Genomic DNA, 23730 nt, shown 5'->3' on the forward strand with positions numbered 1-23730 from the left:
TGGGTCGTTCTATGGCAGCTCTGGTGGCCGCAGAAAGACATTTGTGGTTAAATCAGACTAATATTAAAGAGAGAGAAAAAGCTTTTCTTTTAGATGCTCCTCTTTCTCCCATGGGGTTGTTTGGTGATGCTGTGAATTCAGTTATCGATAAATTCCAAGAAGAAAAGAAACAAACTGCAGCTTTTAAAAAGTTTCTTCCCCTTAAAGTTCATGTCCCTGGGGCTGCTGGGCGGGAGCAGCCCCGGCCGTCTTCGAGCTCATCACATAGAGCGCAGCAGAGGCAGAGTGTCGCGTCTCGTGCTCCCCCTGCTGGACAGTGGGCTCAGCCGCGACACTCTCAGCCGAAGCCTTCTCCCAGTAGAACTGATCTGAGGACAGTTATATTGGCTAAGAAGGCTTCGGCTAAGAAGAAGTCCTGACGCCAAGCCGTTCAGGATGCTGAGGGTGGTCCCCACCGAGGCGGAAAGGTGTTCACCTCTTTTTACGGTGCCCATTCCTCCTCGGTGCCCTCAGGGGCTCGTTCTGCCAACCCCGCCTTTATGCCGGGGCACAGACGATCCCAGCGAGCGCTTTCCCGAGGGACGCTCGCTCCCTCTGAGGAGGGTCTCAGAGCGGTCAGACCAGTTGTTCCCTGCCGGTGCGCCGTTACAGGGCGCTGCGTCTGCTGCTCAAGTTACACCAGAGGCCAGTCTCGAGAGGCTGGTACCCTTAGTAGAATTTCTGGCAGAGTGGAAAAGCCTTCCAAAAATATCTCATTGGGTCCTGCAGACAGTAGAAAAGGGTTATGCTATCCAGTTCAGGTGTCGTCCACCAAAATTCAGAGGGGTTCTGCACACAGTGGTGGGCCCCGAGCAGGCTCTGGTATTGGAACAAGAGGTGAAAACGCTCCTTCAAAAAGAGGCTATAGAACGGGTTCCTCCTCCCAGTTTGGAGTCAGGTTATTACAGCCGATATTTCATCGTTCCAAAGAAGGATGGGGGGTTGCGTCCAATTTTAGACCTGCGCATATTGAATCGCTCGGTAGGGAAGCTAAAATTCAAGATGCTCACTATCAAGCAGATCGTGTCTCAAATCAGGTCCGAGGACTGGTTTGTCACGATAGATCTGAAGGACGCATACTTCCATGTGTCCATCCTTCCACAACACAGGAAGTTCCTGAGGTTCGCCTTCGGGGGCGAGGCGTACCAGTACAGGGTTCTTCCGTTTGGCCTAGCTTTATCTCCCCGCACTTTCACGAAATGCATGGATGCAGCACTAGTGCCTCTGAGGCTTCAGGGCATTCGTATTCTCAATTACATCGACGATTGGTTGATTTTAGCTCAGACCGAGCAGATGGCGGTTCGGCATCGAGATGTCGTCCTCGCTCATATCAGAAAGTTGGGGTTGAGGCTGAACGCAAAGAAAAGTGTATTATCTCCTTCCCAGAAGACCACTTTTCTGGGTGTCGTTTGGGATTCGGTATCGATGCGGGCGCGACTCTCTCCGACCCGCATCGCTTCGATTCTCTCAGCTGTGAAACAAGTGAAGCTAGGCCAGCTACTCACTGTCAAGCAGTTTCAGAGACTGTTGGGTCTGATGGCAGCAGCGTCCAACGTTATACCTTGCGGCCTGTTGTACATGAGACCGCTACAGTGGTGGCTCAGGACCAAGGGATTCTCCCCGAGGGGAAATCCGCTCCGCACGTTCAAAGTCACGCGGCGCTGCCTTCGTGCTCTGGTCATGTGGAGAGAAACTTGGTTCCTATCCAAAGGTCCTGTGCTGGGGGCTCTTTGTCGTCGCATAACGCTAACGACGGATGCTTCCCTCACAGGGTGGGGGGCGGTCATGAGTGGTCGCCCAGCCCAAGGTCTGTGGCAGGATCATCATCTTTCGTGGCACATAAATTGTCTAGAGATGTTGGCTGTGTTTCAGGCTCTGAAACACTTCCTAACAGACCTGAGAGGCCATCATGTGTTAGTTCAATCAGACAACACGTCGGTGGTCTCTTATATAAATCATCAGGGGGGCCTGCGGTCTCGCCGGCTTTACAAGTTGGCCCGTCAGATCCTCCTGTGGTCCCAAGGGAAGCTACTATCTCTGAGAGCAATGTATCTCCCTGGGTATTTGAATGTGGTAGCAGACTCCCTGTCGAGGCAGGGGCCGAGGCCAGGGGAATGGAGACTCCACCCCGAGGTGGTGGAGCTCCTTTGGTTGAGTTTCGGTCGCGCCGAGGTGGACCTATTCGCTTCCAAGGAGACCACTCATTGTCATCGGTGGTTCTCCATCACTCTTCCAGCCCCCCTGGGGTTGGATGCTATGGTGCAGCCGTGGCCGAGGTCACGTCTGTACGCCTTTCCCCCGATTGCTCTGTTACCAGGAGTTCTGGAGAGGGTCCGCCGGGACGGGGTCAGTCTACTACTAGTAGCCCCGTTCTGGCCGGCCCGAGTATGGTTTGCGGACCTGATTTCTCTCCTGGACGGTTCTCCTTTGGAGCTCCCGGTCAGGAGGGATCTACTCTCCCAGGCGGGGGGCACGATACTTCACCCCCGCCCAGAATTGTGGAAACTGTGGGCTTGGCCTCTGAGGGGGCCCAGCTCATAGACTCCGGTCTCTCAACCGAGGTTGTTGAGACCATTCTTAACTCCAGAGCTCCATCCACGAGGAAGCTTTATGCCTTGAAGTGGAAACTTTTCACTTCTTGGTGTGGAGAACACCTGCAGGACCCAGTTAACTGCCCAGTGGGTGCAGTGCTGGAATTCCTGCAGGAGCGCTTCTCCACAGGGTTATCCCCCTCCACACTAAAGGTGTATGTGGCGGCACTAGCTGCTTACCACGTCCCTTTCAGTGGAGTTTCTCTTGGGAGACACCCGCTTATAACTCGTTTCCTCCGTGGCACTTTGAGGCTGAGGCCAGCAGTTCGTACGAGGGTGCCGACTTGGGATCTGGCCATTGTATTAGAAGGTCTTTCCCTAGCTCCTTTTGAACCTATCGAAGAAGTTCCCGAGAAGTTTCTCACTTTTAAGACTATCTTTTTGCTTGCTATCTCTTCACTAAAAAGAATCGGAGATTTGCAGGCTCTGTCGGTTTCACCCTCGTGCCTGGAATTTGCACCTGGCATGGTTAAAGCTTTTCTGCATCCTAGACCAGGTTACGTTCCTAAGGTTCCTACTAATATTGTTAGACCTACGGTTCTGCAGGCTTTCTGTCCTCCTCCATTTATGTCATCGGACCAGGAGAAACTTAATTCACTCTGCCCTGTTAGGGCATTAGACGCTTATGTCCACAGAGCTGCCCTGTGGAGGAAATCAGAACAACTTTTTGTATGTTTCGGGCCACCCAGGAAAGGGTGTCCGGCGTCTAAACAGAGAATGAGCAAGTGGGTGGTTGAGGCTATCTCACTTGCTTATGAGTCGGCTGGCCAGCCTTCACCTTTGGTTGTCCGAGCTCACTCTACCAGGAGTATGGCTGCTTCTAAAGCTCTTTTGTCGGGGGTTTCCCTGAGTGATGTTTGTGATGCGGCTGGATGGTCTTCACCGCATACTTTTATTAAGTTCTATGACCTAGACTTAAGCTCTACCCCTGGGGCACAGGTGCTCTCGTCCTCTGTGCGCTAGTCTCACATGACGGTCATTTGGTCCTATGGCGACGTGGGTATTCGCGTTCCCGCAGCGTTTGACGCAGCTCGAAGTTCCCTTGAAAGGGAACGTCTCGGTTACGTATGTAACCCTAGTTCCCTGATAGGGAACGAGACGCTGCGTCGCTCCGCCATACTCCCGGCACTCCCGTTAGCGCTTCCTTCAAGCCTATCAGAAGCTAATGCGCTTGTGTTTTTGGGGTGCTTTATAGTTTCCTGGTCGATGACGTCACCCGCCTATGACGTTTCATCTCTCCATTGGGCTGATTCCATACGTGCTTCATGACGCACAACGCAGGGGCGTTCCCGCAGCGTTTGACGCAGCGTCTCGTTCCCTATCAGGGAACTAGGGTTACATACGTAACCGAGACGTTTTAAAGGCCAGTTATTTCATGGATCCAGGATAATATGCATCCTGATAAAGTTCCCTTGGCCTTTGGAATATCCCACATCATCACACACGCTTCACCATACCTAGAGATTGGCATGGGGTACTTTCCATAAGATCATCTTTCAATGCAAATGAAACCAGCTATTAGGCTAACTGAAATAAAAGCATGCCAATCTCTAGATAAGGGCTTCGTCCGGCAGAGCGAGAGCGCACGAGAGCGCGCAAAAGCAGGCTGCGCGGGCGCCTTCCACTCAAGGCCAAGGCTCGCTGCGGCCTGTGAGAGCAGATGTATCAGTTCGGATTCGATGCTGGCCCGTTTCCCTGAAGACTCGCGGGCTGAGGGGGGGGGGGGGGGGGGGTTCACAGAGCTCGCCCAATCCTCACTGTCCGACGCCAGGATAGAGCAGCTGTCCTCCTCCACAGAAGCAGCTATCTCGTCGTCACCAATGGCGGAAGCGGCGGCGGATGGCGGCCGCTGTCCGTCGGTGAGCGACTCGAGTGAAGCTGGCGAAGCTGGCGGGCGAACCGGCGAGCTTTCGAAGGCTGGAGAAGGCTTGGAGACCCGTTGAGTACGGCGCTTTATATGGCGCAGCACTATAGCGGGTGGAAGTGCAGATTCGGAGAAAAAAATGCCAGACGAGTCCTGAGAGTCACCATGGCAATAGCTCGCAATGATGGCAGCCGCCGTCAGCGAGCACGAGAGTTGCATGATCCTCACCCAGGCAGGAAACGCAGATGACATGGCGGTCCCCGTTGCTGAGTGCGTCTCGGCACGAGCCACAGGAATGAGGCATCTTTAAAAAGACGCTTGCTCTTTTAGATAAGAGAGAGAGAGAGTGTGAGTTGCGGCGGCGAACAGCCCCCATTGGATATGGCGTCACGCAGGGCCTCTCTCGATAGGCTGCTGCTGTTGCCGCAGGTCAGCCAATAGGCACGCAAGCCGCCTTGCCTATGTCTGCATGCTGCCGCAATGCGTTTTACATTAATTAAAAATTAAGGATAATTTTTGGCTTCAATATCTCGTGGAAAAGAGGTTTTCCCCATAGTGTAAGATATTACGCAGTACGAGAGAAACTCTCGTAAGAGAACTCCACTGGTGGACACAGTGATTGTATTCATTATTTGCAGTTGAGTTTTTCCTCTCTCAATATTACACACACACACACACACACACACACACACTTTTTTTATTACACACATACATACCAACACACCCACACAAATATCGTTGCACAATTTATCCAATTGGCTCTATTATATGCCGCAGCAGAAAACAGGAATAAAGCGAATATTTGCTTTATAGGCCAAACCTGAAAAAATGGCACCATCTGATAAACAAATAGTAAAAATTTAAATTTTGAATCCTTGTCTACAGAATGAAAGCCTCTTAACAAAGATTGCATCATTTTATAGTTAAATGGCCCTGGGATAAAAAATTGCAGTTTTAATGGGTTTCAATGGGGCCATTTTTGTCCAAAAGGCGCTGAGAGGGAAGTTTATTTGTACCTAGTGCAAAAATGGGGAAATATGGATGTCTTCTTGACTAGTTATGATGAGTACTCATGCTGCGCAAAGCAGAGATATGGGGACATGTTTTGTTTCCCAAACATCATTACAGAGATAGTAAAGTCTGGCTCTGTGTGCAGTTTCTTCTGTGAAGTGAGGAGAGCTCTGTTGATGTTTGACTGGAACAAACAGAATTTAGGAAAATGCCTCTGTTTATCTGTCAGTATTATGCCTGATAACACTGAACAAACTGCATCTGGGGAACCACAGAGTGCTGATAGTATATGTTTAAATAGAGGGAGTTTACTTTAACCATTTATTGCTGGGAATTTCAAACTTGTTTAATCAAATCCTTGTTTAATATTGGCCAACTGCCATTTAATTCAAGTGTTCACTTAATCTTTAATATTTGGCCACTTCTTTACAATAGAATTGTTACAGCTACTGTAATTTCTTGAACAAGAATATGTGGACATTAAAACATGCAAACTTTTTTGCGAGGGTTTAAACTTTTATATTGATATCGCAATGAATAGTTTGCATATTTAGGAACGTGTTAGCATAGGTTTGTAAATGATGTAGGCTACCTTACAAATCTGATGGAATGGCGCATTTCTCAGTTTTGAATCATTTCTTGCTTCTATCCGTATGACCATAAATTACAGAGTAACAGGTTCCACAGAAGGACAAAAATTCCTGTGATCGCGCCGACGCCTCACGCGCACATGTTCTAGTATTGCTAACTTGACATACCATTTTCATTATCAAAATAAAATAGTCAACCTAACATATAGAAAGTTAAACAAACCATGCTACATAGGTTGCCACTCGTTTAGGAACGAGCTCATCGGTTTGTTCTGGCTGGTCCGGCTCGGTGCCTCCCGGTTCTGTCACCCCTTCACTAGCCATGTTATTCACGTTTCTGCCTGCATCCCCATGCCGACATGTAAGATTGCAGTCATCCAAATTATGAAACAGTTTTGCCATAAACAATGATTTTTTTTGCGACACCACGAAACGATAGAGCATAACATAACGATAGACTTTTTATATCATCCATCCGAGATATCATCATATCGCACAGCCCTAATCAGACAGAGGAATTTATACCCCCGACGACTGGGTGCTGAGATGTTAATCTTAATCATAATGTCATCAATATCAAACAGTTGTTAGCTGACCAAAAGACACTTATCGATCAGCTCTGACTGCGCTGTGAATGGCAGGCTTTAATTCACTTGTATTTGACAATATTTTTCTAATGTGATGGCCATCAATGTCCACTAAGCTTGTTTATCCAGAAATGTTCAGTTGAACACCTGAGATTTGTTCCTATTTATCTCTCTATAATTAATCTCTATAATAAAAATATTATTATGGCATTGGGTTTGCCTTATCAGATGATGTAATTTCGTATTATTGAATTTGTAAAATCCTTCAGTTCATCCTCCTTTGGATCCCACAAAAATATTCTAAGATATCACATTCTTTGAGGTTCCTTCCCTGTTTTGTTCGGATAGGAAAAACACGATCAAAGAAAATCCAACAGGTGGTTAACTCTAATAAAGAGGACATTTCTAGAAATACTTTTTCAATCCCTAAGAAGATCAGCTATAAAATATGCAGTCTGTGCAAAGCATAGTCAGTAAAGCTTGAGCTATTTTGTCAGGTGGCTTTTTGAAAGTCACACATCACATCACACACACACACACACACACACACACACACACACACACACACACACACACACACACACACACACACACACACACACACACACACACACACACACACACACACACACACACATATATATATATATATATATATATAGGCTATATGGCAGCAGGGATTTGCACTAAGTGAAAATAGCATATTTTGTTAGTGATAAAAATAAATTCTATTTACACTGTGAGAATAGCAGCTATTAAAACAAAGTGAAAATGGCAGCATTTTCTTAGCGATATGCTATTAACACCAAGTAAAAATAACGAACGATTCTATTTACACTATTTAAAAATAGCTGTATTTTCTTTGCAACAAGTGTAAATAGTAGTTAGATAGGATTTATACTTATAAATAATGGCAGATACTATTTGCACCTCAGTGTTGTTGCACATTAAACGGTATAGAGTGAGTTCGGTAAAAGACTGATTCGAAATCTGTTTGATTTGCGTTAACGTTTTCTGCCATACGCCTTACCCCTACACTATTGCTTCTTTTGGCAATCCAGCGCAATCCTTCCGTAATTTGTCTGGCCCAACTAGACGTCAGTGGGTCGAGTTGGTGTAAATAGCCTCTGCCAGCAAGGCGGGCCATTTGCACAAGTGTAAATAGACACTCCGTATTGGATGGTTGATGTCAATGACATCTGTATTTGACTAAAAATGTATGGTTAACATGTAAAGGCAAAATAGTGTTGATTTGTCTTTTTATCTTAATGCAGGATGTATTCTAGCTTCAAATTACGGCAAAAAATGTGATCTTAAAATATTGTTTCTGTCGGTACTGATAGGGGTGTGGGATGGGATCTTCCCAAAATTTCATATCAATCTTATAACAAACAATCACAATCCACGGTCTTCCCAATTTTGAGATGTATTATCAAGAATATCCAGACTGGAACAAGCCTATGGATTTATATTTGCACAAATTAAAAAAATACAATATTGCATTAAACAATCAGTTGTCAAAATAGTCAGTAAACCTTGAGTTAAACTTTAAAATACTGGTTAGTCTTCACTGTATGAATTAAATATACAGTGATGTGAATAAGTTAGGACACCCATGCTAAAGTTGCCTAAAAAGAGGAATAAAAAATCATCTTTTGGAAATTGATCTTAATGCTTTAATTAAAAAAATGAGGATAAATCCAACCTTTAAAGACACCAATTTTCTTTGTGAATGAATAATGTATCATAAATAAATAAATGTTCTTCCTTAAAATACAGGGTGCATAAGTCAGGACACCCCTATGTTAAATTCCCATAGAGCCAGGCAGATTTTTATTTTTTAAGGCCAGTTATTTCATGGATCCAGGATAATATGCATTCTGATAAAGTTCCCTTGGCCTTTGGAATTAAAAAAGCCCCACATCATCACACGCCCCGACCGAAGATTGAGATAAAGCCACGGCCCGCTTGCCTGCACACAACAGCCGTTTCCCGCGACCCAGATAAAAAAAATTCGAACTCATTCAGTTCCAGAAAATGCGACTGTTCCAGTGTATTCTGCAGTAAACAATCCGGTACCACGGCGCGCTTGCCTGCACACAAAAGCCGTTTTACGGCGACCCAAATAAATCACATAAAGAATGTAATTTATGGTATCCCAGCCATAGCCGATGGTGTTATGAGTGTAAAAAAAAAATGCACCAAAAAATGTTTGCTCGGTCAGTTCCAGAAATGCGACTGTTCCAGTGTATTCTGCAGTAAACAAGCCAGTACCACGGCCCGCTTGCCTGCACGCAAAAGCCGTTTTCACGGCGACCCAGATAAATCACATGAAGTGTATATTCTGTATTCCGGCCACGGCCGATGGTGTCAATTGTTACAATTACAATTACATGTAGTGAATGTGCCCACAACTCAGTGCCCACAAACGCTACACAATGCATGTCCCACGGTTTCTGTAAAAACGAAACCAACACACATTCAGTTAGCTCAGGCTGACGGTGTTTTCTGTGCAGTAAATGTGCCCGCTGTCCTGCGCCCACGTTCTCTCACAGACACGTTGAACCCCACAGGGTTTTGTCCCGCTCGCTCTCTCTACGCAAACTGCCATAGAGACACCGAGCGCGGCCAGCGACTCATGTCGATTGTGCATTACATGTAGTGTATGTGCCCACATCTCAGTGCCCACAAACACTAAATAATGCATGTCCCACGTTTTCTGTGAAAATGAAACCAACACACACATTCAGTCAGCTCAGGCCGACGGTGTTTTCAGTGTAGTAAATGTGCCCGCTGTCCCGCGCCCACATTATCTCACAGACATGTTGAACCCCACGGGGTTTTGTCCCGCTTGCGCTCTCTCTGCAAACTGCCTTAGAGAAATCTAGCGCAGCCAGACCGCCCGCTGTGATCAGCGCGCTCCCCGCCTCAGATGCGGCAAGCACAGTGTTCACTTTACAGCACACCAGAGCTCTCCGGTTGCCACTACGTTGCGGCCAGAGCCCAGATTTGATTCTACCTCTAGCTATTCATGCAAATGTGTGGGCAAAGCTTCCCGGGGTGTCAGAATGGGTGCTGAACACTATAAAAAGAGGCTATTCGCTGCAGTTCGCTCGACGTCCCCGCCGTTACACGGCGCGAGTCAAAACTATGGTAAAGGACAAGGTAGCTCATCTACTTCGAGCCGAAATAGCGAAACTACTGAGCAAATGAGCCATAGAACCTTTATCTCAGGCTCAGAGCGAAAGGGATACAGCAGATATCTTCTGGTACCGAAAAAAGACGGGGGTCTCAGACCCATTCTAGATCTGCGACAGCTGAACAGAGTGCTTGTGAAACGCCAGTTCAGAATGCTTACAACCAGAAAAATCCTCACGCAAGTTTGCCAAGAGGACTGGTTTATGTCAATAGATCTGAAAGACGCTTATTTCCAAATACAAATAGCACGTCACAGGCGATTCTTGAGATTCGCCTTCGAGGGCCAGGCATATCAATACATAGTCCTGACGTTCGTACTTTACCTGGCACCGCGTACATTTACGATGTGCACGGACACGGCTCTCGCACCCCTGAGATTTCAGGGCATGCAAGTTTTGAACTACTTGGACGATTGGCTGATTCTAGCTCGATCACGCTCAGAGCTCATAGAACACAGGACCATATTACTCGAGCATCTCGAGAACCTGGGTCTAACAGTCAATTGGGCGAAAAGTTTGCTGTCTCCCAGTCAGAAAATGTATTTTCTGGGCACAGTACTGGACTCGCTGTCTATGACAGCGCGCCTGTCGCCGGAGCACGGACTGAACGTTCAGCGCGCCGCGAAATCCTTCCGCTGCGGCACTATAGTCACGCTCAAAAGGTTTCAAAAAATGCTGGGCCTTATGGCCTCAGCATCTTCGGTACTCCAGCTGGGTCTACTTCGCATGCGCCCAGTGCAGTCATGGCTGAAAGTGCGAGTTCCACCTCGGGCATGGGCCTCCGGTCTGTTTCGCCTCAAGGTCGATCTAAAATGTGTTTCAGCTCTGGAACCTTGGAATAGAGGGCTGCATTGGGATTGAGTCCCGCCGGGTCCCGCGGGACCCAAAGCAAATCTCGCGGGAGCGGGCGGTTTGAACTTTGCTGCGGGTGGGAATGGGCGGCTAAAAAAAACCCTGCGGGATCGGGAGGTAGCCTAGTGGAAAATGAGATGTCAATAAACGACGTGGAAAAGAACCTCAAACGAGGTATTTACAGCACAAAACGTAAGCAAGGCAAGTCTGACATTTGGAGAAGTTTCTCAATTGTTTGTGACAAAGATGGAAAGGAACTTGACTTTGTTCATTGTGACAAATGTACATAGGATATATATATTGGCATTGACAATTTATGTATTATCACCGATTCCGACTTGTCAATTACAGCGATGTTTTTGAATGTTTTGTATACTGTATTTTCTTGTGGTAGGCTATATTTGTTTCCCTCTCGGGGTGTTGTTTTGCTTTGCGGCATCATATTTGCTGTGATAGGTCCACAACAGTGCGTTTTTACCCTGTCCTTTTCATTATTTAAATTATTGCAGAAAGATGTAGACAGTGGTACGCCTGCATTAACTTCACTGTTGTTGAGATTTTCCCAGAAAACGACGGCTCATTCATTTAAGAAATAAGTTGAAGAGGGACCCTCAAAAGATCTGCAATCATGTATTTGTATGTATTTATTTAAATCTATTTATCTAAATGTATTAGAAGATGTAGAAGAATAGAAAAACAGCAAATAAAAAATAAATAAATACATTTAAATAAAAAAATCAATTAAATAAAAATACATTTAGATAAATAGATTTAAATAAATACAAATACATGATTGTATTTGATCCTAAGATACGACTATCTTTTAATGATCAGTGCGTCAGGCCAGGGAAACGAAACAAACAACCCCATGAAGCTCTTTAATAATAGCAATACATATACGTGTTTTTTCCTGCGGGACGGGAGAAGACACAAAATCAATGCATCTCTATTATTGTGTGGGAATAAATTCTAACCAGTTTTGCGGGTGCGGGCGGGAGTGGACATACATATTGCGGGAGCGGGCGGGAGTGTAACAAATACGTTGCGGGAGCGGGTGGTAATGGTCAGAAATTCGGCGGGCGCAGGCGGGAACGGGATGAAGAAAACAGTCCCGCACAGGTCTCTACCTTGGAAGGCGATCGACTGGTATCAGTCAGGCGTGAGTATGGGGACTTCCTCAAGTGTGAAGGTGGTATCCACGAACGCCTCCACCTGCTGGGGAGCGCTGCTCGAGGGCAGACCGTTCTTTGGCCATTGGTCAGAACGGGAAAAGCTTCTACACATAAAGTGTCTGGAAATGATGGCAGTCGACAATGCGCTGAGGCATTTTTGTGCCCGAATAAAAGGTCACCACGTCCTGGTCCGATCGGACAACATGTCAGTGGTAGCCTATATAAATCACCAGGGGGGCGTCAGGTCCCGAAACCTTTAGGCTAACGGAACGCCTCCTGGTCGGGGCTCAGCACAACCTGCTTTCGTTGAAAGGAGCACATGTGCCTGGTCACCTGAATCTGGGACCAGACAGACTGTCCAGAAACAATGTTCCAGCAGGAGAATGGTCGCTGCACCCGCTGACGATCTGACTGCTGTGGGAGACATTCGGCAGAGCGCAGGTGGACCTGTTCGCGTCCCAGCAAAACGCTCACTGTCCAAAGTTTTTCTCCAAAAGCAGGGATGCGCTTGCACACGTCTGGCCCCGCTGCCCTCTTTATGCTTTTCCCCCCGTCTCGCTTCTGCCTCAGGTGTTGGAACGAATCAGGGAAAACGGATGCTCAGAACTGCTTGTGGCTCCGCTCTGGACGAACCAGGCTTGGTTCCCAGTCCTGATGCGGCTGACCAGCACTGCCCCGTGGCCAATACCGATGAGGAAAGACCTCCTCTCTCAGGCCAAGGGCTCGATCTGGTATCCTCGCCCGGAACTATGGTCCCTGCATGCATGGGCCATCAAGGGGTACCCGCTAGCCTCCCGGAGGGAGTGTTAATCTGGTCGTACGATTCCTCAAAGGAGCTAGGAGGCTGAACCCTCCCAGACCTCCTTCGTCAAAACAGAGCCTATCCAGATGGATAGTCGAGGCCATAGCGCTGGCTTACACTTCTAAGGGCCTGCAGTGTCCTTTGGGTGTCAGAGCGCACTCCACGAGAGGCTTGGCCTCTTCGTGGGCATGGTCTAGCGGGATTACCTTACAGGATATCTGTACGGCGGCAGGCTGGGCCTCGCCGTCTATATTTATAAGGTTTTATAACCTAGAGGTTCCCGCCTTACAGGCTAAGCTTCTGTCGGTCTAGTAATCAGCTCTGTCTGCCCCGTTGCTCCGGCTCAGAAGGCTGAATTTTGCTTGTGCATCGTTCACTGATCGATAGAACAGCTCTATGGATGTTGAAAGATCCGTACTGCTACCCAGTTCAGGCTAAACGCTGTTCACCCTGACTGGGTGGTACACTGTTAACATGATTAGCTCCTGTAGGATGCTATTTATGGGGAATGATGCTTACAGTCTCTCTTCTCCGACTCTCTGTGAGTCTATGATGATTATGCACTATATGAGCCCAGGGCTACTGCCCTTGGGACTTTGGTGTCGGATCCTAGTACGCACTGCGTTTTACACTGTGTTCCCTATAGCGTAAGATATTACGCAATACAAGAGAAAATCTCGTAAGAGAACGTACTCTTGCCGTGCTTACAACATGCTCTGGTTCGCTTCGGCGTTGTATCAGCCTGTCGATCTATATTTATAGGTATTTCGGCGGGACATGACGTAGCGGCACAAAGCGCCCCCATTGGATATGGCGCACGCAGGGCCTCTCTCGATTGGCTGCTGCTGTTGCCACAGGTCAGCCAATAGGCACGCAAGCCGCCTTGCTTATGTCTGTATGCTGCCGCAACAAGTTTTACATTAATTCAAAATTAAGGATAATTTTTGGCTTCAATATCTCGTGGAAAAGAGGTTTTCCCCATAGCGTAAGATATTATGCAGTACTCGTTCCCTCTCTAGAGACAACCGAGGTTACGTTAGTAACAGAGTACGTTTGCTGGCACCAAATGGGGAAAATCTGTTACTGCGCCCAAACAAAATCTTACAGAAATCTCATTTCTTGAGATAACAACCTCAAATTTGGAACACAACGTATTTAGAATTATGGCTTTGATTTTCTAGCCGTTTTAGAGATCAACTTGTTTCATGAAATATATATTTGAAATAAAAATAATGTTCATAAATAATTTTCATAAACTTAAACCTATATAACTTTCTTTTGGATTTGCGTATTCATTTTTCTTTACTTCAGCAATAATCTGCCAAGAGTCTTCTTTAAAATGATACCAAACTTGCATCTGTGCTCCCAAGATTCAAATATTTATGACAGTTTTTTGACGTGGACATTTTTGTCCTCTGTGTAACCTTTTTTTAATTGATGCCAAAGGGTTAAATGAAACGATGTATCTCTAGGAATTCTGTCACAGTCTTAAGTATTACAATATTGTATGCAATATGCAATGTTTAGTCAGAAAGTGGAGGCCCTTTCACTCCTAAAAGGTTTTTATTTACTTAAAAAAACATTTTTCACCATTCAATTTTTTTTAAGTAAAGTACATATACACAAGCGTTTTCGTAGAGAGATGCCTGTGGAGTCATTGTCATACAGCTATTTAATTTAAAGCTAAACGTTCCAAATTAAGATTTTTATTATCAAAAGTGACCGTAAAAACATTTATAATTTTACAAAAGATTGCTATTTCAATAAATGTTGCTCTTCATCAAAGAATCCTGAAAAGATATGACTGTTTCCACAAAAATATAAAGCAGTACAACATTTTTCAACTGTGATGAAAAGCAGCAAATCATCATATTAAAATTATTTCTGAAGGATCATGTGACACTGAAAAATGGAGTAATGGCTGCTGATAATTTAGCTTTCCAATTCAAGAATAAATTACATTTAAACATATATTAAAATAGAAAACATTTAAATTGTTTAATTTATTTTAATTTAATAATATTTTACAATATTACTGTTTTTACTGAATTTATGATCAAATGAAGGGAGCCTTATTGAGTGGTAAAGACTTCAAAACACATTTTCATAATCTTACAGACCCCAAACTTTTTAACAGTCGTGCACTTGATTCAAAATTCGACAGACAAATTTTGGTGTTAAAAATGTGTTTTTGTTGCTTAGTTGCATCCATCTTTATGTGAACAAGAAATAAAACTGGGTGTTAAAAATAATATCACATCACTCCATATCTGTTTGGTTGACCTCTGACTGAAGCAATCTGCAAATACATTGAGCAACTACAGGACACTGCTCCTCACAGTCAAATCAGTTCTCAAATCAGTACGCCTTTGTTCGGTACGACCAGCTGATGAAGGAGCACATATTTTTGAAAGTAAAAAAACACACTCTCAAACACACTAGGTACCACTTAGCTACAGGGGGCCAGAAACACCTGAAAGCATTTAACACACACACACACACACACACACACACACTAATTGCTTTTAGCTCCGAGTGAATGAGACTGTTTGTGTGCAGTCTCGTACTGGGATTTGAGAGTTGACACCATGCAAGTCTGCTATAACTCAAAATATCCCCTTACAATAACACATTATCCCCATTGCAGTCACACACACCTTAAGAAAAGCTTACACAACTAACACATAGTGCCCCTCTTTCAAAATGAGGTCACAGAGAATGATTGTGTGACACTCTCTTGCACCCCACACACTGTGATTACAGCTGAGCCAGCGAATGATGCTTCAGAATCCACAACAGCTTTCCTGTAGTCTTAGGGAGGGGTTAATGATTTGGGCTGGTAATAAAAAGGTTTAAACCTTGCAAGAAGTGATCCAGGTTTTTACTTTTTACAACACCATTGCTCCTGTCAGTTTGGATAAAAGTGTCAGCTAAAACGATTCAGTAAAATATATATAAAAAAGGCATGTAGATAAGACAGATTATGGTTTCATGGGCCAAAGTCATGGGTTTGATTCCCAAACATGCACATACCGATAAAATGTATAGCTTGGTTGCACTATAAGTGGCTTTGTACAGTTGCCAAATGCATAAATGTAAATGTCATTGAAGCAACTTCACTGGAAATTCAGGCTGAGGGAGCTGTAAATAATTAGTGAAAAAAGACTGTTACAGTAGTGTAATGTTTTCTTAGGAATGATCTAAGAAAGTTAATGAAGGGAATAAACCTTCAAGGCCCTATGAAGTACCTTCAAACATGCAGCATTGTTCAATGCGTTGAAGTAATTTCCACTGAAACAGGAAGACAGGGCGGGACATATCAAAGAGCTCCTACCCCTTTAAAAAAAGCCAATAGGGTTTATTTTATCATAGCTCAGCCAGAGCCGTAGAGCTTGATAAAGCCACAGTTACCTCCTAATCACTAACTGTTTCTTCTCCTACTATCGACCATATCGCTTTGAAATATAGCATTCTGTGCAGAATTCAGATGGGTCCGATTGTTTTGAGGTCTGCGCCGACTTGTGCATTTGACCCGCTCCGCTCTGAAAATAGTAAATGTGTGAACAAGTGACTGATTTTAGCCGCAGCTTCAGTATCTACTTTTAAAGAAGGGGGCGGGATGCTTTTGATTCTAGAAAGCATTTGATTGGACAAAACATCTTATGAGAAGCTAAAGTGCAACGTGATGTCATAAAATCATTGATCCATATTGGCGGAAGTGAGAGACTAAGTTTTGAATTCTTATATCTTCTACAAATTTTGTCGTTGTTTTGGACAAGCTAGCTTATATATAGCAGTAAGTCAAGTCACCTTCATTTATATAGCACTTTTAACAATATAGATTGTTTCAAAGCAGCTCACATAGCCACGTGAACCGGAATTATCTCAACAACGTTTTATTTGTACAGAGGTAAAGGGAAGGGAAGGACTAGTTGACACTTCAGGACTGCGCTGTCGTCGTGTCCAGGCACAGATCCTTCATCAGATCTGGATACGGCCTGGATCCGGCGGACTGCAGTAAACCTCGGGATAAACAGAGAGACTAATATTAGCGTAGACGCTATCCTTCTTAAGATGTAACAAGTAGGGATGGGAATTGAGAACCAGATCTAAGTTTTATGAACCATCGATACTGTATGCCGTCAACATTAACGAGTCCTCTTATTGATGCTCCTGCTCCGAGTCCCAGCCATATATACAGACCATGACCTCACAACTGTCCCTTTTGTCCTTTATCGGGAGAGGAAGAGACAATCTAAAGCTGGGCTTTATTTTAACTAAATGATATGAAAATGATGCCGTATGCAATATCTGCAAGGCTGTTATTTCGTGTACGAGAGCAAATACAAGCAACATGCTTAAACATATCTACCCATGGTTCTAAATTGCAAGAATTTCGTATTTTTGATCCGCTGACTACAACTGCCCAAGCTAGCAGCTCCGTAACCTCCGTTGAACAGGGTTGTGGCGAGCATGACGAGGCCGAGGGCCATGAGAGAACGGCGCGAGGCCGGTGGCGTGACTAATGATGAACGACACCTGTGAGACCCACCAGGCATATTCTACGAAAACACAGTATTATGAATAACTATTCCATCCCTGTTTTTAGAGAGAATAGTTTTAATTCTATATTAGGAGGAAGAGTTTCTGACCTGTATGCTTGTGTTTACAGAAGAGTTTTTTATTTATTTTGTGAATCTCATTTATTATTCAGTTTGCTTACTCAAGTGTAAGCTTTAAAACAAATAAAACCACTTGTTTTTTTTTGCCAAAATAGCATATGACTATACAGTGCTATCAGGAATCGATAAGAGAATCGTTAAAGAATCGGATTGATAAGCAGAATCGTCAGTGGAATTGATATTGGTAAAATCTTATCAATTCCCATCCCTAGTAACAAGTACATCAGGATTTTTGTGTTTTTGTGCTAAATAGGAAAAGAATCTACCGCCAGCATTATCAACTGGCCGGAATTTTGAGACCACAATAGATGTGACGGACTATAATGCGTTAAGAGCAGTATAGCAGTATAGGGAAGGCTAGGCCTACTTGCCTCACAGACATGAGAAATAAATAGAAAGCTTAAAATGTCTACTTTTAAACAAAATTCAAAACGAAATGATAAAATTTTAGGCAACTGTGGCCTAGTCAGGTAAGGTCAGGTTTGCCGATGTGTGTTATAGGCTATTTATTTATTTATTTTTATTCCTGTGTGCTGATCGGAGATGCTGATATTCTGGGGATACAACATAGCCAATAGGCTATAATAGGGACTTTAGCCTTTAAATATCTTTGCTGCATTGACAGTCTCATTTCTAGAACAGCCAAGATCTTTCTAGCCTCGAGGCAGCAGCGCCTTGTATCGCTCATAGACCTGAAAACAGGATGCGGTTTTGAAAATTGATCAAAAAACTTTGGTGTGGACAGATGATGAGTTTTGTGATGCGGTTGCGGATGAAATAATATTAGCCCATTTGCGCATCTCTAATACAAATGGAATGTTATTATGTGTCATGGAACATTGCGCTCCCCAACTCGCGAAAGATTGGATTTGCTCCATCTTTTGATGATAAGTTTTGTTTAGAAAACCTTGAATCCATGTAAGACACAATATCATTAGACATAATCCATGTCATTAGAATCAATGAATCCATGTCATTAGACATAACGTGCACACGTGTGCAGGCCAATGTTTTTTTTGTTTTTGCAGTGATGACGGTGACGAGCTCAGACCCGCGGTTGGAGTCACGTGACCGCGGTATTGCGGTAATGCGGTAACTGTCCCAGCCCTAATGTATACAATGTTTAATAGGGAGCCAATGCAATGTTAACAGAACCGGGCTAATATGTTAATACTTCCTGGTTCAGGTTAAAACTATAGCTGCCGCGTTTTTGGACCAGCTGCAGTTTGTTTATTAAGCGTGCAAGGCAGCCACCAATAAGGCATTACTATAATCTAGCCTTGAGGTCATGAACGCATGAACTAACTGTTCCGCATTTGTCATTGAGAGCATATGACGTAAATTTTAGATATATTTTTAAGATGGAAAAATGCGGTTTTACAGATACTGGACACGTGACTTTCAAATGAAAGATTGGCATCAAAGAGCACACCCAGGTTCCTAACCGACGACAAAGACTTGACAGAGCAGCCATCAAGTAAGGCTAACATATTCATACTAAAAGCCAAAACACTTCCATTTCGATATAATGGCGACTTTAACAGCCAGTTAAAGGGGGGGGGGGGCATAATTTACAAAAGGGGTAAGGCTGAGTAAATAATGGAATATCAAAATTAATATTAAATTTGTTTTTTGTTTTTTTGATCGATATAATGAACATCATTGATGACAGAATGTTAACTTTTGGGTGAACCATCCCTTTAAGACATGACAGCTGTTTGCATATAGAAAGGCACATTCACTAGTGGTGGGAAGTTCGGATCATTTTACTGACTCAGATCTTTGAGTCTCGTTCAGCAAAATGAACGAATCTTTTTTCAAGTCATTTCATTCATTTCAGCAGAATATAATTTTTTTATAATTATAACATTCAGACGCAGTCAATAATACGAATGTTTTATTTGATGCGAGATACCAGCTGTCACGTAACAAAACAGCGAAGGACTCAAGATGAACTAATCATTTCTGTTTCTCCAAAGTGCTATATTTGTGAGTCTGACTTGAAGAACGAACAACTCGAAACCAAAGAGATGAACTAATCATTTCTCTTTCCAGTACTGACAGCATAATCTCTATGGGACTGACAGGAAGAACGAAAGACTCGGACCCGGCGGAACCCGAACCAGACGAACTGATAATTTCTCTTTCCGGTACTGACAGCATAGTCTCTATGGGACTGACTGGAAGAACAAAAGACTCTGACCCGTCCCGAACCCGAAGACTCGAGAAAGATTAACTATTAATTTCTGTCGTGACTTCATGTACCCTATGCGATGTTGCGCGCATGCGCGGTCAACTAGAGATGCACCAATTACAATTTTCTAGGCCGATTCCGATTTCCGATTTTTCATGAATTTGGCCTGCCGATACCGATTTTAGCCAATTCCGATTTCATTTTTTCTAACCACTTTACAGCAAACAAAAATATTTATTTTCTATCTTTTCTTTAATAGAACATTTTACATAGAAAATTTTTTGAACAAATTAAATAAAATAAAACTATATAAATTATTACTCCTGGTGTGGGAAATTAACACATACTAAATGCAGTGTTATGGTATGGAAGAACCATTTTCATTTCCATATATTCAACTAAAAAAAAGTGATATATTTACTTATTTACGAAACTAAAGGTCTGTATGAAAACAGGTAATGGCAATAAAATAATATATAAATAGCAAATAAAAATAAAATAAATATAGCCTTGCAGTATAAAGATGTTTCTCAAAACACACAGACAGCCTTTTGCAATCACTTGTACATCAATGGCAAGTTTTATTTCGCAAACCGTTCTTCTCGTCTGCCACATGTCCAGCCAGGCTAAACAATCACTTTAATTGAGCGCGAGCAGTGCAGCAAAAATAGACTCTGTCCCGAAACCCCGCTTCACTGCTGCTCACGCAACGCTCCTGCTCAACGCTCACGCGCTGCTCCTGCTCTCGGTGTGAATGCACTCATTGATAAACATGCACGCCGGGGGAAAAAAACCCCTGCGCTGCTCACGCTTGCGTGTGAAACGGCCATAATTCACGAGGTTTCCTACATGTGCGTTCTGTGTGATGCTGATTTTGCGCGATGTTAATCATGTGGCGCCCGAGTGAAGTTGACCGGCAAAAAAAAATCGGCATATGTCAGACTGACCGGCCGGTCGCCGATCATGGCCGATCATGTGAAAATCGGCCGATTCCGATCACCAGCCGATCAATCGGTGCATCTCTACGGTCAACACAAAATGAACGAATCACTCTCTGAGACAACTCGGTAGTCGCGAGTCATATTAAAGATTCGTTCAAAATGAACGAAACATCACTAACATTCACAAGTCTAAGGTAATGAACAACTAAAAACACAAACTGTACCATATCATTTGTTAAACTTTCATTCTTGTTATCTCTGATGTTTTAAACACAATGCAAACACGGTTGGTTATGAATGACACTGTCCATAAAATGACCAGAATAGTTTCTCTCTCATGCACAGTCATACACTAAAGTCTTCAGTAAATGAGTTTTGTAATTTGGCACCCAGACGAATAAAAGGACAGATCCTGAAAGAACAAGGAATCAAGGAATGAAAGGGTAAAATTAACATTAAAAGAGTTAAGTTATAAAGAAAGAAACATGACATCAGGAAAAACACAGATTAAGAGGGTGAGAGAAAGAAAAATGGAATAAAATGAAAATTGTTCTGTCAGACTCACATAAAGTGGCACCTCTCCCCTGCTGAGCTCCATTATAGCAGCAGCACCTGAAAGGAGAAAGAACATGTATAATACACAGCAAAGACAGACACACACACACACACACACACACACACACACACACACACGCCACCTTAAACCAAACACAGCTGTAGAAATAAGCATATATGAGCAGAACAGCCCCCTCACATGTAAGTGCTGCACAAGATCCCAGTTCATCTATTCATCACAAAAACAAAACATGACATTTAACTGAACACTGGCACAGAGAAAGTAGCCTACACAAGGAACAAAAAGGCCAAGAGAAGAGCATTTGACATTGTTTGCACTGTCCATAATGGCGAGTCATAGAGAATCAAGCAAATATGAAAAAGAAGGACAATCACAAGGATTTTATTTCGCTGACTCATTGAGTCACCTGACTTCTCTTTTAATTAGGCCAAATCCTCAGAGAAGGATGGGAACAAATACCTTGCCTTTTAATTGGGACATGTTCACATGGCTGTGCAGACAACAGAGGGCTTAATCTTTTGATCCTCCAAATGTCAGAACACAGCTTCCATCAAAACGCAGCCCTCTCTCTGTCTAGCTTGCTCTCAGCCCGAGCACTGCTGCCATGTTCTCGCTTGCAGTCAACAGGTTGGAGAGCTGAGCCTGATAGGCGATACATCAACATGCTTTAACTAAAATTGGTTAAATTGTTCTTTTATCCATTGAGTAAGCTGTGAACATGTTAAATTTTGAACTTAAAATAGTTTTTTTTTTCAATGAAATATCCCTTTAATTTTTTATATTTAAAAAATCTCTTTAGAGCGTTTAGAGTGCTGCAGTCAGTGGTTCAAATTGGGCCGGGGCTCGGGCTCAGCCCCGGCACATAAGCCTGCCCGTTTGTGACCTGATAGGCCTGTTTGGAGTCAGTTGCCTACTGGAAATTATGTCACATAAAATTTGATGAAAGTGATGCTTTTGAAAACATATTTCTGACAATAAATGAAAGATTTTTGAAATGGCATGTCTATTTTGTCTCGGCGGAGCTGAGATGAGAACAATCGGAACACGGCCGTATTCTTGTTCAGCTGTTGTCAGTCGACCATGACACCGCTCGCGCGTGCGCATTAGCCTGATCTAGTGACAAGGATAAATGTACGCAGCAATAATGAATATTCCTGGGAGATCCATAGTTGCTCGGGATGTGGAAGCGCCCTAAAGTTCCAGAAATGTACAAAAACTGCCCTGGCCTTGAATGACAAGGTAAGGAAAGGAAAAGAAGACGAAATCAAAATTAAATAACCAAGACTAGGTTGACCATGTGACTTTTCTCAGGAGATGTTTTGAGCATTTTACTTCAGACTCCGGATTATCAGCAAACTGCCAAGAGAACTGCTAGCTGGCTACTCAAAATAAACTAGCAATCTATTCAGTCAGCATATTTGTATTTGATCTGTGTGAATAACAGAAATATTGACTTGCTAGACCTACTTTTACCAAGCAACCTTTCCACAAGGATGGATTGATTTTATTTTTGTGACTTGTGCATACTGTGTGTGTGTGTTGTAATAAAGAGAGAGAATGGGTGAAGGAAGTTTGTGTGAGGTGGACCTAGTCACCATGCACAGACCCAAATCTTCTCAGCTGTTGCTACTGTCATATGCTGCACTTCGTGTGGCACATTATGTTTGGCACATTGTAGCTATGGGTCACTATATTATAACAAGGTAATACAATGTGTTATCAAGTAATGACTGATTAACAGTAATGTAAATGCTAAATGTCCTAATACCTGTTGATATTACAACAATGCAAAGTATATGCTATTACCCTTGCAGTTTTTCACATATCATATGATACTCAATATCTCCATTTCTTTGCACAAAACTCTCCAGAAAGTGCCATTTAATGGTTTATTTTTAATTTTATTCCCGGGTTGGGCATACCCCCGGCCCCCCTTAGGGAGAGTACCCACACATAATAAATCCCAATTTAACCCCTGGCTGCAGTGATGATGTAATTCATAAGCCAAGCTAAAGGCTTTAAATGGCTAGAAATATAGGCTATAAATTAATAGTCTTTAATGACAATATTCCTCTAATAGCATCAGGCTATCAAGCCCTACTAGTTTCTACCAGCAGTCTTCATTTTTAAGAGTTAATGGTAGGGTTTTTGTTTGGTCAAGGTCACAATGTTGTGTTTCAGACATTAGTTTTCTACATCACATAAATAATTTGGTGCGAATCTCAAAGGAAAGTGTATGTGTGAGACATTTCAAAACAAGAATCCTGTTTGTTGTTGTCACACAAACGCTGGCATAGTGGGTGACTTTTCATGGGACGATGGCGTCACATGTAACTCAATACAGCCTACAGATCCATTAACGCCTACACACACAAACACACTGCGAGACAGAAACCATATATACTGCATAGTTAGACAGAGACCAACATTCCAAATGTATGTTATTTGTTTAATAATGAATGAGTACATAAGGAAATCATGAGTACATAAGGAAAACACAAGGCCAAGAGAGAAACAGAGATGGTTGTCCAATGGTTTTCCCTGAAGCTCAGAGACTCATCGACTCTGATCAACCTTTAGATAGAGACTGAGCTTCTGTTACACAATCCCAACCAGTCAGGCCTTAAACAC

At 43.5% G+C, this 23730-nt stretch overlaps 1 protein-coding gene across 11 annotated transcripts in view; it reads right to left on the reverse strand.

Moving 5' to 3' along the window:
• arhgef28a (Rho guanine nucleotide exchange factor (GEF) 28a) overlaps window positions 1-23730 on the reverse strand; it is a 96816-nt gene that overhangs the window by 69913 nt on the left and 3173 nt on the right. For all 11 annotated transcript variants that reach the window (XM_077231083.1, XM_077231086.1, XM_077231082.1 and 8 more), the window contains exon 2: window positions 21088-21134. In XM_077231083.1, coding sequence (XP_077087198.1) covers window positions 21088-21120 — 33 coding nt within the window. In that variant the 5' untranslated portion in view covers window positions 21121-21134. The remainder of the gene's footprint in view (window positions 1-21087; window positions 21135-23730) is intronic.

This window comes from Siphateles boraxobius, unplaced genomic scaffold (assembly GCF_051911475.1).
Source record: "Siphateles boraxobius isolate OS27281-9 unplaced genomic scaffold, OSU_SipBor_1 16, whole genome shotgun sequence".
In the NCBI taxonomy this organism is placed as follows: Eukaryota; Metazoa; Chordata; class Actinopteri; order Cypriniformes; family Leuciscidae; genus Siphateles; species Siphateles boraxobius.